This window comes from Sceloporus occidentalis, unplaced genomic scaffold (genome assembly GCF_023333645.1).
Source record: "Sceloporus occidentalis isolate IW3139 unplaced genomic scaffold, rSceOcc1.0.p SCAF_4, whole genome shotgun sequence".
In the NCBI taxonomy this organism is placed as follows: Eukaryota; Metazoa; Chordata; class Lepidosauria; order Squamata; family Phrynosomatidae; genus Sceloporus; species Sceloporus occidentalis.
In genome coordinates, this window is record NW_028316984.1 from 10042343 (window position 1) to 10056605 (window position 14263).

The 14263-nt window shown below is 40.0% G+C and overlaps 1 protein-coding gene across 2 annotated transcripts in view; it reads left to right on the forward strand.

Moving 5' to 3' along the window:
• The window catches only part of MEIS1 (Meis homeobox 1), a 181345-nt gene that overhangs the window by 37757 nt on the left and 129325 nt on the right, over positions 1 to 14263 (forward strand). For both annotated transcript variants that reach the window (XM_089519207.1, XM_089519208.1), the window contains one exon: positions 1893 to 2004. In XM_089519207.1, coding sequence (XP_089375333.1) covers positions 1893 to 2004 — 112 coding nt within the window. The remainder of the gene's footprint in view (positions 1 to 1892; positions 2005 to 14263) is intronic.

Consider the following 14263-nt stretch of genomic DNA (forward strand, 5'->3'; position numbering starts at 1 on the left):
TGTTGGGTGTTTGTGTTAAATATTAAAAATGGATAGGTGAATGTGGCAAAAATAATCTCGTACTTAACTTCCCCAAGCTTTTCTACTCTAGACATTTTTCTTTCCAGCTGATTCACTTCCAGTACTAGTGTTGGACAGTTAGAGGCAACCCAAGATATTTTTCTGGATGAAGCAGATCAGGAAATGGTGCCCTCTTCCCAACTAAAAGGGCACAATTCTGAATATAATACTGAAATTCATCTGTCTTGATTTTGGATCATGAAAGAGAAAATCCCTCAAATATCTTCCTCTTTCCCTGGCCATAAAAATACACTACTGCCACCAACGACAAATTAAATAACATTTTTTTTACCCTTTTATAACAGCCAAAATGTGATGCTTGAAGCAGCTGCCTCATGATAAAGATACACCTTAGCCAACAGGGAGAAAAATGCCTACTGTGACAGAACAGGGGGTGTGCCCCCTTTGATATTAAAAAAAGCTTGACTTTGCACTTAGTATGTGATGCATTTAAACAAATGTAATTGCTACATCTAATTGGGTCCTTTAGATTTTACACAGATGTTCATCAGATGTACCAGTTTTTAAAATATAGGGCATTAGTTTAGGTGTGTCAAACATCGAGTTTTTAGGATCTACATTGCTTATAGTGGAATCCACCAAACAGAGCTGACTGCAAAACACCCCCCTTCCCCCCGCTGCCCAAATATCAGAAGATACCCTCTTTACACACTAAAATGCGTTTCTGGTTATCCAGGTTTTCTTAATTTCAACTGTATAATTAAGGACTGCAAGGGTGAAGAGAATCATTTATTTCCTGCAATGGTTAAACAACTGAGGGCAGAAATCCATGTTACTCTATTGTAAGTCATGCAGAAATCAACCAGGTGATCCTGGTCTAGATTCTGCCCATCCATGCCTTAATTCAATGTCCTCTGTTTTGATTTGTTTACACGCTGCAGTTATTGATAATGATGTCCCCAATTTTCTTGGCTGTATTGCAAGACAGTAAACCTATTCTGTTTTTACACACACACACAGACAAACGTCTTAGATGACCACTGAGTCCCTATGATGTTTTCAAAAGCTTAGTACTAAAAGCTTATTAAAATTGTTTCTGGTGATAAAGGGAGACATGGCAGGCTTGTTGCCGTGATTGTTTCTCTTAAGAATTTAATTTACAGTCAGTTTTTCCTATCTCAATGTTACTTTCCAACACACCCAGTGATAAGAAACAACATCTGTTTTCCATTTGGTAGTACAAGAGTGCTCTGCATGGAGCTGAGTGCACACAGTCCACATGAAGCCATTGTATTTTCTAATTTCTTTGTTTATCCTGATGCTTGGTCCATTTGCCCATATACCATCTGGCAAGTAGCTGACCCATATTGGCTATTGGGACCCTAGGCCTGATTGTGAATGAGGTCTTTAAGCTTTCCCATCTATGCTTTGGAGCCTGTTACATATAGGATGGTCATGTGTCTTCTTTGCATAGTACAGAAGGCATCCTCTGTTGGAAGGCTGGTTCATTCAAATCTGGTTTAAGATAAATAGCCAAAGAAAGAAGGATGATGATGATGATGACCAGGTTTCTTTTTATAGTTACAAAGCAACTTGTGTTGTTTTTTAACATTGTGAAACTGCTCTGAGTCCCAGTTCTGGGAAAAGAGCAGGATACAAATAAATATAATGATGATGATGATGACGATGATGCATATTTTTCTTTAAAATATACAAGGTCTGTTTTTTATATAGTATCCAATTTTCAGTCTGCATAACATCCAGTTTCCTATGGTGGTCTTCCATTAACTTATAGGAACTGTCATATTTTTAATGTGTGTAGAGTATGGCTTGTTTTGTTCTTAATCGTTTGCTTAATTCCCACCTGACAGCCTTCCTGGAACAGAGACCATGATGACACAGCATCAACACGTTCAGGAGGAACACCGGGGCCCTCCAGTGGGGGGCACACATCACACAGTGGGGACAACAGCAGTGAGCAAGGTAGGGGCTTTGTTTTGAATTGTGGTCATCTTTTGGGTTAAATACCTAGCATACAGGTGCTAAATAAATGTTTTAATATTAATACTGGGAGTAGATCCCAATGTGGCAGCATATAGCAAGTCTTGTTTGACTTCTGCGGGATGAATGGTCATCTCTTGCAATGGACCTTGATAACTAGATGTCTGTACAGTGTAGCTTCTAGGGTGTTGTTTCTAGTTCTATATATAGAGAATAATAATAATAATAAAAGGGGGTCATAATACAGGATGAGACTGATCCTTATTAGCCATTGAATCCAATTCTCTTAACAGCAAAATTTAGAGTCTATATTCTTTTCAAATCAGGGAATGAAATTTTACCATTGAGCACATATTTTTGCTTTACTCATATGCTTTGCTTTCACCTTCCAGTCAAATAAATAAGTAATGCCTGCCCCAGCCTCAGATTTGCCATCCGTGGATTGCCCCACCCTATTCACCCCAATGACAGTGCATGCATGCAGCTGCACCACTGTTAAAACCAACAGGTCCTGAAGTCCTGTGGGTTTTGGCATCTGGACCCCCCCCCCCCCCGGAAACATAGGGCTGACTATATTTTAGTATTGATTAGTACACTGATTACTAATAAATGATACATATATGTGTGTGTATTTCAGTGAATTCCCATTTTGTACTCCCTATTTCTCCTATTTTCTTTCATTTTGCTTCCCCTCTTTTCCCTCTCTCTTAAAAACATCCCTAAACAGAAGATACAGAAAATGATGGTAATGCTTCTAGTGATCCAGTTTGGACTGGAGATCACCCAGCAGTTGTGGCGTTCATTTTAGCTTGAGCTATCATACTTTCTGATGTGGAAGACTGGTAATTTCACTCCTCACCCCCTGTGTGCCAGGGTCCAGCAGTGTGCCCACTGGCTACAGTTGTTTGTGTTTTTCATGGAAACATGCTGGAGACTGACAGCCAGTGGATTGGGGATTGGCAGCAGTCCATGGGTTCAGTTTTTCGAAGCACTGATATGGAGGGCATATTTTCATCAAAGTACATTACAGAGTTTCTAGTAGAGCAAGGGTGGGGAAAACATGATGAGATGGTTTCCTGTGAGTCCAGGACCAAATTTCCCAGTCACTTCCTATTGAAAAAAGTCCTTATTTTGACCTAAAATCACCCGGAGAGGGCCAAAAACATGGTGGGACATTGGGATTTCAAAATTTGGGGGGCTGGGTGTAGTGGGAATGCCTGGCCTTCAAGGTCCCCTGGGGCAGTGTAGTTCCCACCTCTGTAGTAGATTGAGTGGATCAGAGGTAAATATGGCAATTTAACAGGCTTCTATAGGAAAAGTACATGGAAATGTCATAATTTGACCTCATTTATCACAACGTTCCAAAACTTAATCCTTCCCATATTCACCAAGTCACTAAAATGCTTTACTTAAATGTTACTTTGTTTTAGAGTCAGGCTAATACCGACAGCTAAAGAAAAGGAGCTAGTTTGCTTATTATGAGTGTTTGATCTCACATATCCTATACTTCATTAATTGTGCGCGTGTCTGTATTTTGAAGTATCAATGTTTGGACAAGCCAAAAAAGTGGTTTTTGAAACTTCCGCAAAGACCAACTGCAATAAATTTAATGTTAATTAAATGCAATTAAAATCTTAAAAGGACCCTTAATCTGAATATAAAGAGAGTTATTTTTATTGAAGTAGACTCTGAATCTACAATAGAGATAAACTTTTAAAAGTAGTTTTATGATCCTATTTGATTCAAGTGCTGTTGGACAACAAAGGAATTGTGTGTTCAAAAAAAAAAGTGGAGGGAGAGGAGAGAAAAGAATGGGAAGGAAAAAAGCTCTTTAGAATTGCCAAGCTCTACATTTAACTATATTCGTTTTAAACTGAAGTAGTATACCATTTTTGGTCCATGTACAAGGACTCAAGCTACAATAGTTGCTAACATCTTCACAAGGAATTTTAAGTATTTGTGCCACTTTATTGTTTGAATAAAAGTTGCTGACTTCATCACAAATAAAACCTAGTAAAAATGGGGCCTGGAATGGTGAACTGTTGAAGAGCTGAAGCAGAAACTGGCAACCTTTTGACCCCTGACTTTTACTGGCAAATGATACGCAACATAAATTTAAGGGGCCTTTTTTCTTTCAAGTATTTCTTCATATATGTGTTGCAGTTCACAGAAGTTAAGGTAGTGTTGACACTTTTGCAGTATTCCGCCTAATTTTAACATTAAATTTTAAATTCTGTCTAAACATACTACTGCAAAACAATAAATTCCTTATGCATAGGAACACAACACAGTCTCCTCATTTGGCTTGACAACTACAAATCTGAATATTGTTTTCTGAGATGAGAATGATGTTAGATGTGGAAAGGTAGCTTAGAAATTTCATTGTTCTGGCAGTAGTATTATAGGATATCAAAAGAAAGAAAATGTTCTCCCACATATTTGAGCTGGCTTCTTAGATAGTGCCCACTTATTTTATTTTATTTTTTAGATTTGTCCAAATGAAACAGAAACAGTAGTTACTCTAAATCTCTTTTGGTACTTCTGAGAATGTCTGATTTAATATTTCACTTGCCGTCATATTTAGCTGAAGTTCATCTTTGATGCCTTCTGCTGTGATTGTGACCAAGCTAATGTATAGCATTTTCTTGAATACCTGCAGATGAAATTCACTCCTGGCATTCTTCCTTTGGAAAGGAGATGGGTTGTCTCTAAAAATTCTGTTCAAGTAACCAGGCTCCAATCAGGGAAACTGGCCTCTGTTCCAGATCCGAAGGTCTGGTTCAGAAGATAAGCACATTTTTTCCATCAACAACATTTTTGTGTCTTATTAAAGCATAATTCAAACAAGACAAATCCTAGATTGTGCTTGTTGCCTGGTCCCTGATGTTCAGTTCCTCCTGCAAAAGGGAAAGGGGCAAAATAAACCAGATATCTCTATCAATGTTTTGTTTATCATGAGATGTAGCCTGAGAACTCTTGCTAACCTGTTCCCAGACAACCAGACAACTTTGGCTTGTCTGGGGAAAGAATTATTTTAGGCTACTTTTAAAGTAGGTGTTCCAACCTCTTCCAAAACAGCAGGGGAAAGTGTTATAGATTAACATATATTGTAGGGAGGAAGGATGTATGCTCAGAACACGTGTATCCTTGACTTGTCTGGGGCGAAAGATGTCCCCTAAATTCAGAGAAACGAGAAATATAGCATTGGATGAGACCCCAAACATTCACGTTTTCAAGTCCTTGGAGGCATTTCTTTTGTTCAAGGGATGAACTTGGTGAGCTGTGTTCATTGCTAAAGTATGACATCTTTGCAGCTTAGGTGCAAGGCATGTTAGAATGGCTTCAGGATTCATGAGGGTGGCGGGAGGTGCAACCCCTTCAAAGCAATTGGATAGCCACTGGTAGTACAGCCACTCTACTTAATGTGGCATTCCCTAGCTGAGGAAGAGTTGCAGATGAGAGAGCATCTCCCCACAGAGCTGAGCACCAGGGAATCTGGCAAAACCCCTATGCGTGAATTATGCACTTTTGAGCTCAAGTAGGGTCAGCTGTGGTGTATTTGGGCCTGAACAGATAGGCCAAAATAAAGCTGCTTCAGGTCACTTTGGAGGTATGCTGTTTAAATTACTCACACATCTTAAGAGGCCAGAAGCTGTGCCAAAGCTGCTCTCCAGTCCTAAGAATGAAGTGTGGCTTTGGTGCGGTTTCCGGCCTCTCAGGATGCATGCATCATTTAAACAGCATACCTCCAAAGTGACCTAAAGCAGCTTTATTTTGCCCTATCTGTTCAGGCCCTTTGTATGAGCAGGGGACTAGGAGTCTGGAGAATAGAGTCCAAATCCTTGCTTAGCCTTGGACACCCATTCTGGGACCTTGAGCAAATCATACTCTGCCAGCCTCAGAGGAAGGCAAAGGCAAATCTCTTCTGAGAAAACCGTGCCAGAAAAACAACAACACATGATAACCTTATCATGGGTCTCCATAAGTAATAAATGACTTGAAGGCACCCAACAACAAAGAGTCAGCTGTGGTGGCAATCATCATGAAGCTCCATGGGGTCATGTGCTATGAAACCTGCTTCTGCCCCTCTACTCTTTTGGGGGTTTCCTGGTGCAAACAAAGAGGCTATCATTGCAACCCCAGAGCGGTCTTATGGACAGCAAGTGTGAGGAAGATGTGAGAAAGAGAATCAGGGAGGAAAAACACCTCTGCTTGTTACTCTCTGTCCTTCCTCCCCAGCCCTTTTGAATAAGTGGATGAGTTCCCATTTATTTATTTCATTTGTTTCTTGTCCCCTAATTTTGAGCAAAGGCTTCCAGTGATACTGCAAGTGAGAGAGAGCTGAGGGAGGAGCACATCGCTTAGTTCAACTCTTTCATGTCTGTCACAGTTTTGGTAACAAATGTAACCAATTGACATTACATTTGTTTGTTTGTTTTTGGTTTGTTTTTGGAGGATACTTCTCTTGCCATCCTGACGTCTTCTTGGCTGGTACTGTTATTTGCATATTTTGTCTAGCTCTGAACAGTTTTGTAATGTCTTCCTAATAAAAGGCAAGAAGGGATATACAGTGGCCCCTTGTTATACGCTGGGGTTTTGTTCTAAGATCCCCCGTGGATAACAAAATCCATGGATGCTCAAGTCCCACTAAATAGAATGACATAGCAAAATGGTCTCCCTTATAGAAAATGGAAAATCAAGGTTTGATATTTGAAATTTATTCTTTTTTTTAACATTTTCAAACTGTGGATACTTGAATCCGTGTATAAAAAGTCTGTGTATAAGAAGGGCCGACTGTACTTTTTCTATCTAATTCTAACTTGTATTATTATCTATTGTTTTATATGTATTTTGTAGAATGTATGCCATTGGCAGGTTTCATTTTTATCGATTTTATTGTTTGTATGTAGAGTGCTGTGTAAATCTACAGCGCTATATAAATAGATGATAATAATAATAATAATAATAATAATAATAATATTCCATAGCCCATCAAAAAGAAACAAAAACAAAACCCTTGATTATGCCCCCCCTTTTTGCCACTGTGATACTTGTTCTTTTCCAAATCTGGAACCCGGCCTTTCTGTGTCCAGGGCTCCGTTTTAATTGCCGCGTGCTTGTGTCTTGGGGTCCAGGCTTTCATGGACAAAATTGTTGTTCTTTTAAAGGTAGGAACTGAGGTTTCCTTCTCAGAGAAAGAAGTATCAGCACTTCAATGCTTTTTTTTTTGTATCAGAGTTCAGGCAACCTATTGGCAAAAGGCAATCCCATTTATTATTGAAGAGAATCTCATGGCAGTTGTTTCCAGCCTGCAAAGCTAGCCAGCAGAGCTGGACGAAGGGGGGGAAAATGGGGGCCACATTATGTTCCAGATGACTGAGCGACGATTTATACACCAGCTCGCCTTTTTACATGAAGACGAAGAAAAGTAATAACAGCACCGAGGGCCCGGCATTTGAAGCAGTCAGATGTCTGATGACTAATGGGAGAGGTGGGAAGGAGCCCTCGGATTGGATGCCTTAATGAGCACATTTCGCACAGAGTTTGGGCTGCAGTTCCCCTTGACCTTTGCCCTTTATTGACCGAACTGACACTTCATTTTTCACATACTTCCAATTATGGCTCAGCTTAAGTGTTGCCCTCCCTCCTTTATTTCTTTCCTATGGACAACTGGAGAGCGGTGGAGGCCGCAGAAGATATTTTAATTTGAGCAAACCACCTTAGCCGTCCAGTTTTTAGGATGTAATCTGAAACTGCTGTCATTTTGCCGTTTCCCCCCTTGGGTTTCTTTCTCTTTCACAGTTAAAAATGGTCAGAAGTTTGTCGAATATTGGAACGTAAAGATGTAAAAGCTTACAATTGCACCCCTCTCTCTCTTTTCAAAAACGATACTTTCAGATTCAAGTAGTCTGCATGATATGTATTTGTTCACATTCAGCTATTTCTCAAGAGACTTTTGCAGCATGATGGCCTAAAATGTATTTTGACTTAACACTCTTCAGAGATCGGGGGGAGCAAAACGTAATTGTTGCTACTGTTCTCAGCTCCTTAGATATCATTGTTGTTTTGGCAATATTTAATGCGTAAATGGAAATTAAAAGCCTGTTTCTGTTGAGAGAAGAATAAAGATGATGGCATTTGAGTGAGCATAGAAGAATACTAGGAGAAGGGCTTCCTTAGTCTGTGCCTGATCTTTGGCCTGTTACAGACTGCCAAAATAAAGCTGCTTCGGGTCTTTTTGGAGGTACGCTATTTAAATGATGCATGGGTCCTAAGAGTCCGGAGGTCGCACCAAAGCCACACTCCATTCCTAAGCACCAGATTGCAGCTTTTGGTGCAGCTTCCGGATTCTTAGGATGCATGCATCATTTAAATAGCATACCTCCAAAGAGACCCAAAGCAGCTTTATTTTGGCAGTCTGTAACAGGCCTTGCTTTCCATATTATGGAATCCCTTAGAAGGCATTCTGCATTTTAAGGGAGATTAAGGCTAGTTTCAGAGCACAAGTTAGGCACATGCCTGTATCCTTTTGTTTTGTGGCTTGCTCAGGTTTGAATTTTCATTTCGACACACGTTTGTGTGCATAATCATAATTAATGCAAATAGGTGTATCTTAAAATCAAAAGCCAGGGTTGCAACAGTTCAAGCACCTGCGTGAATGATTTAATTCTAAAGGCTGCCAAGTGAAAGCCCACTTGAATAGTAATTGGACAGGACTATTTATTTTAAGAAAGTATTGCCTGGTTTGGAAATCCTTGGAAATATATACAAGCCAGTTGCATCCAAACAAAGGTCTTTAAGAAACCGAAGTATTTATCTCAGAATGTACGAAGTGTTACCTACTTTATTATGTAGCCCTCTGGCACCGTAATAGCATGGCATATTTTTTACTATAATATGGTAATAAAAAGATATGTAAAAGCCAGACAAAGGTACTGTCTTTTCAGTAAGGTGACCCCTGTTACCAAGTAACTGCTTTACTTATGAGCTTATTAAAAACTCAAAAAAATGAGCTTTTCATACTTCATAGGCATTGATGTGAAAATGAGCTGTCCTGTGAGTAGTTTTCTTGATCATTTTTAGAACAATTGATTAGCCAAAGAGCTTCTGTCATTAGTTGACATTGACTGATAGCAATTTGTCACAAGCTCCGAAGGTCAGCCAGAGAGTGGAAGCTTCAGCTTGTCTTTGACTGACCTTTACTGATTCCATTATCATACGACTGGCTTGACTAGATGTGACCCTCAGTTGAAAAAGACAGGGCAGCAGTCAGCAGTGGCTTGGTCTGTTTTGCTGATTATGTGTATAGCGTGGTTCTGCATCTGCATTTGAGTCATTTTTTATTTCAAAACAAATCCCTTTCTTCTTTCTAAAAACTGCAATCCTTTTTACAAAACCATTGGGTATTTTTTATTTAAAACTCACTAAGCAGCAGATATAGTGGTTTCATGGCAAAAGCTGGTCTTATTTTCCTTTTTATCAGGAAGAAGTTTCTAAAGTTGGATGTGATTGACCCTATCTGTGTCGTCATGCATAATTTTCACATAGATTACTTATTTTTATATGTACATGGTTAAAGAACAGTCAAAAATAGTGTTCTTAAGCATATTACAATAATTTGCTATTCAGCGTAGATATTACAAACAATTATAGTTCTAGGCATTCATGGCTGGCATCCAGTTTTTTCTGAGTTTTTCGTGCTCTGTGGCCATGTTCTGGAAAAGTTTAAACTTTTCTAGAATAAACTCTTCTAGAACATGGCTACATAGCCCCTAAAAAAACACAAAAAACTAATTATAGTTCTCTCTGATTTTGCCCCCTTAATGCTGAAATATCCTGTATACTGTGCTGTATTATTCTCATGCATCTATGCACAGCACTATACCATCTCTTCAATGTTTTGTTTGCCATAGGCATATTCTCTTATTTATTCAGACCAAAAAGTGATATTTTACCCCTAATGTTTCAAAATTACTGTTTTGACTTCACAAAAACTGTAACAAGTAAACACTTGCTAACTTAATTCCTTTCTCTTCAGTTGTGGGCAGCATAGCCATAAACTAATTAGTATCCCTATAAAACCTTCCCTTTCTTCCATCACCCTTTTATGGCTTAACTGAATTTCCAACTGTGACTGGCAAAACCACCTGAGTATGCTTTGCCTAAGAAAACCCTATGAAATTCAAGGGGTGGGCAGATGACCTGAATGCACATTCGCACACAGCAAATGGCTTGCTTTTCAGGTCAGTTCTTTGTTGTTTGCCTTCCAGTCGTTTCTGACTGATGGTGAGCCTAAGGGGAGCATCACAGGTTTTCTTGGCAAGATCTCTTCAGAAGGGGTTTGTTTTGCCTCCGTCAGAGGCTGAGAGAGTGCAGTTTGCCAAAGATCATCCAATGGGTTTCCATGATTGAATGGGGATTTGAATCCTGGTCTCTAGAGTACTACTACACTATAGTGGCTCAGATCAGTCCTTATAGATTTTCAAATCATTACTGAAGTGAAAATTCCTTCCAGAATTAATTATCCCTGGAGGTGGATTCTGCATCACTGAAAAAAAAAGGCTCTGGACGTAGAGTAGGTACAAGTAAGGAAAGATATAATATGGCCACTTACAGATTGCTAAAAAAGAGGAAATGCAGACTCCAAAAGGCACCCAGGTTTCCAAAGAATTTGCATATTCTAATTTATATTTATAGATAGAAATCCAAAAATAAGTTGTTGTGTGCCTTCAAGTAATTTCTGATTTATGGCAGCCCTCTCACAGGATTTTCTTGGCAACATTTGTTCAGAGGGTATTTGCCTTTGCCTTCCTCTGAGGCTGAGAAAATATGACTTTCCCAAAGTGGTTTTCCGTGGCTGAGCAGGGATTTGAACCCTGGTCTCCAAAGACATAGCCCAACACTCAAACCACTACACCACACTGGCTCTCCTTCAAAATAAATACTTTAAATTGAAATGCAGTACCTTTTCCTGTAGAATCACAGAGTTGGAAATGGCCCCATAGGGCATCAAGCCCAAACCCCCCCCCCTCCACTCTCCAGTCAATGAAGGAAATCCAGCCTCATTTTGAAGAAATCTAGAGAAAAAGACACCCCCTCCCAACACACCTCAGTAATTAGTTCCATTACCAGACTCTTATTGCTATCAAGCAATTCCTTAACATTTTCCTTGTACTGGAGGAAACTTTGTCTGGATGACCTCTGTACATGCTGTGTCTATATGTTCAGGTGCTAACTGTTGACCACTTCAAGACTCCTGGTGCCCCTTCTTAGGCTTCTTTCAAAACAGAGTAAAAAGAACTAACAGAATTCAAAGGTATAGCTGTGTGGAAAATCAGTATGCAAAGGGAACTTGTAACACCTCTAAGACATAGGCCCATTACAGACGGGCTCTTGAGGCGCCCCCATCACGTGCTAGGGGTTGGCCGGGGACCTAGCGTCTACACTGGCCTCACCCCTAGCACGTGACGAGGGCGTAATAATGGCGGCACCCTATACACACAGGCGCCGCCATTATTATGTGCAGGACGCATAGCGTCCGCACGTTGCGCGGAGCTTATGACATCACGAGTACGCCATTGGCACCTCACGGCGTCATAACCACGGCGTGGGAAGAAGTGCCATTTTGGGGCTTCTTTTTTGCTCCGTGCGGGAGCCGTGCGGTTTGGCTGCTGCGGCTCCCTCGCGGAGCAACTAGCAGCGCCGGCAGCCCGCCGCTTTTAGGTGGTCTGTAACACGCCTAACTGAACAAAATAAGTTGGTAGCAAGAGCTTTCATAGACTACAGCGTACTTCCTCAGATGCTTGTTTGGATTAGAGAGTCCTAATGGAGGTTATCTTGCAATACAGGACTATCTCTGTTGACACACCGAAAGGAGATTAATTTTTATGGTAGTTAAATACATTTAACTTGTCCTGTATTAATTGGTTCAATTATGTCTAATTTTAAGTTATTTTACTGCATTTTATAATGTTGTTGCTTAGTTTTAAGGGAGGCGATAAGGAGATTATCTAATTTTATTTATGTGTGCACCTACGTATTTCATTTATGTACCTTTTATTATTGTAAACCACCTCGATCCCTTTGGAGAGGCGGAATATAAATAAAACTTATTATTATTATTAAATTTAAAAGGTGTTTCATATAATCCGGAAGTAAAATTTCATCTTTATACATAATTTGCCCCAAAGTTAAAAAACAAAAACGGAACAATTTGGATGGAATCTTGTCTTTCAAATGGTTTGTTTATATACTTCTGTTTCCCAGTGTGGGGTTGTGGTCTGAGGCCTGTTACAGACAGCCAAAATAAAGCTGCTTCGAGTCCCTTTGGAGGTATGGTATTTCAATGATACGTGTGTCCTAAGAGTCCAAAGGCCGTACCAAAGCCCCGCTCCAGTCCTAAGGACTGGAGTGCAGCTTTGGTGAAGCTTCCAGACTCTTAGGACTCTTGCATCATTGAAATACCATACCTCCAAAGTGACTCGAAGCAGCTTTATTTTGGCTGTCTGCAACAGGCCTGAGTGTTGGACTATGACTCTGGAGATCAGGATTTGATTTCTCACTCAGCCATGGAAACCCTCTGGGTGACCTTGCATGAGGCACACACTCTCAGCTTCAGAAACTCCATGATTGCTATAAGTCAGAAATGACTTTAAAGCACACACCAACAGCAATAGTTTGCCTTCTGAGCATCAAAAATGGTCCTACAAGTATACACTGATGACATATACAGTATGTGTAAAACAGACTTATGAGCACCAATTAAATCAAACAGGCAAAAATAGGGGTGCTTTTTTTTGCAATTTATTGTTGCCTACTACAGTGGTTCCTAACCTGTGGTTTAGGAACCACTGATGTTCTCTGAGGGTGCTCTAGATGGTCTGAAGGAAGACTGCACTGACTGATCAGTGACGTCCTCATATTAGATCTTAAATGAATTCCTTTTCTGCAGGGAGTAGTGAAAGTAATGAGCCAGTTACAGAATGGGGGAGGGAGAGAACATGCATTAAAAAGGTCACACTTTGGATTACACCTTGTTTGCTGAAAGAGATCTGGTATTAAATGCCAGATGGTATCATGAAAATACTTACTGATATTAAAACACACAAAGCAGTTTGATAGGGTCTTCCAAACATGCATTCATATAAAAGTTTGATTTCCTTCATCTGTGCTCTAAACATAGAATCATAGAGTTGGAAGAGACCACAAGGGCCATCCAGTCCGATCCCCTGCCATACAAGAAATCACATGTGAGCTTATGCTGTAGGCAATAACAGACTCTTTTGTAAAAGAAAAAGTTGGAAATCGCTGATCAGTCACATTGGTCTCACATACATATAGGCCCAATAGTATGTCTTAGACTTGTATCTTTAGATAAATATAGTTCCCTTCAATGGAAATACTATTGACAAGGGTGGGATGTTATCTAAGAAAATTACTTTAGCACCATAAAACAAAATCTGCAAAAGAGCAATATCTTTATGGGCCAACCAGAATGCACAAAATACATCATGCAGACTTTCAAAGCTTCACTGACTTCATCAGGCAAAATATGTTTAAAAATCATATAGGAGAGAAAAACAGTGGCAGCATTGGAGTCACAGGCTTATGTTTTGTATCAGATGTTAACTCTGCTGTAATTCGGTTGGTTTGGAGGGAATCTCAGTGCAGGCAGAAGCCACTCCTCTCTTGGCTATTGGGGACCGAGACAAGGGATGGGTAAAATTTAAGCCCCATTAGTAGCAGTAAAATAAGTAGCATTAATTGCAAACTTCTATAGGTCCTGGAGGGGAAGAAGAGGAAACTGGATTGTAGTACATCAAATTATGTTTATTAATCTTTAAACCACATTATTAAAACATCTGGTATAAGAGTAGGAATGCAACCTACTTGTCCCTAGGGGAACATGTGAAGTTGCTCTGTTGGTGGGATTGTACACTTGCAGTTTTGCACACAGCAACATTCCAGTGTCTCTTAAATTGCTGAGGAAGAGTGGAGAACCTTTTCCTCTCCCTGTGATCTAAATCAGGATCTTGACACAGGAGCTGAAGAAAGGACTTCCATTCCCTCTCTCAGAGACCTCAGACAGATCATTTCTGGCAGCAGTTGTGAAAGAGCAGACTGTATATAATCAGGAAAGTGAGCGGGGAGGTAGGTGGTGGGGATGTAGTTGCAGTGGAGAGAAATCGGGGAGCCTGTGAAGGGCTGCACTTAAGGCTTTAGTAGACCATTGGTAATGTAC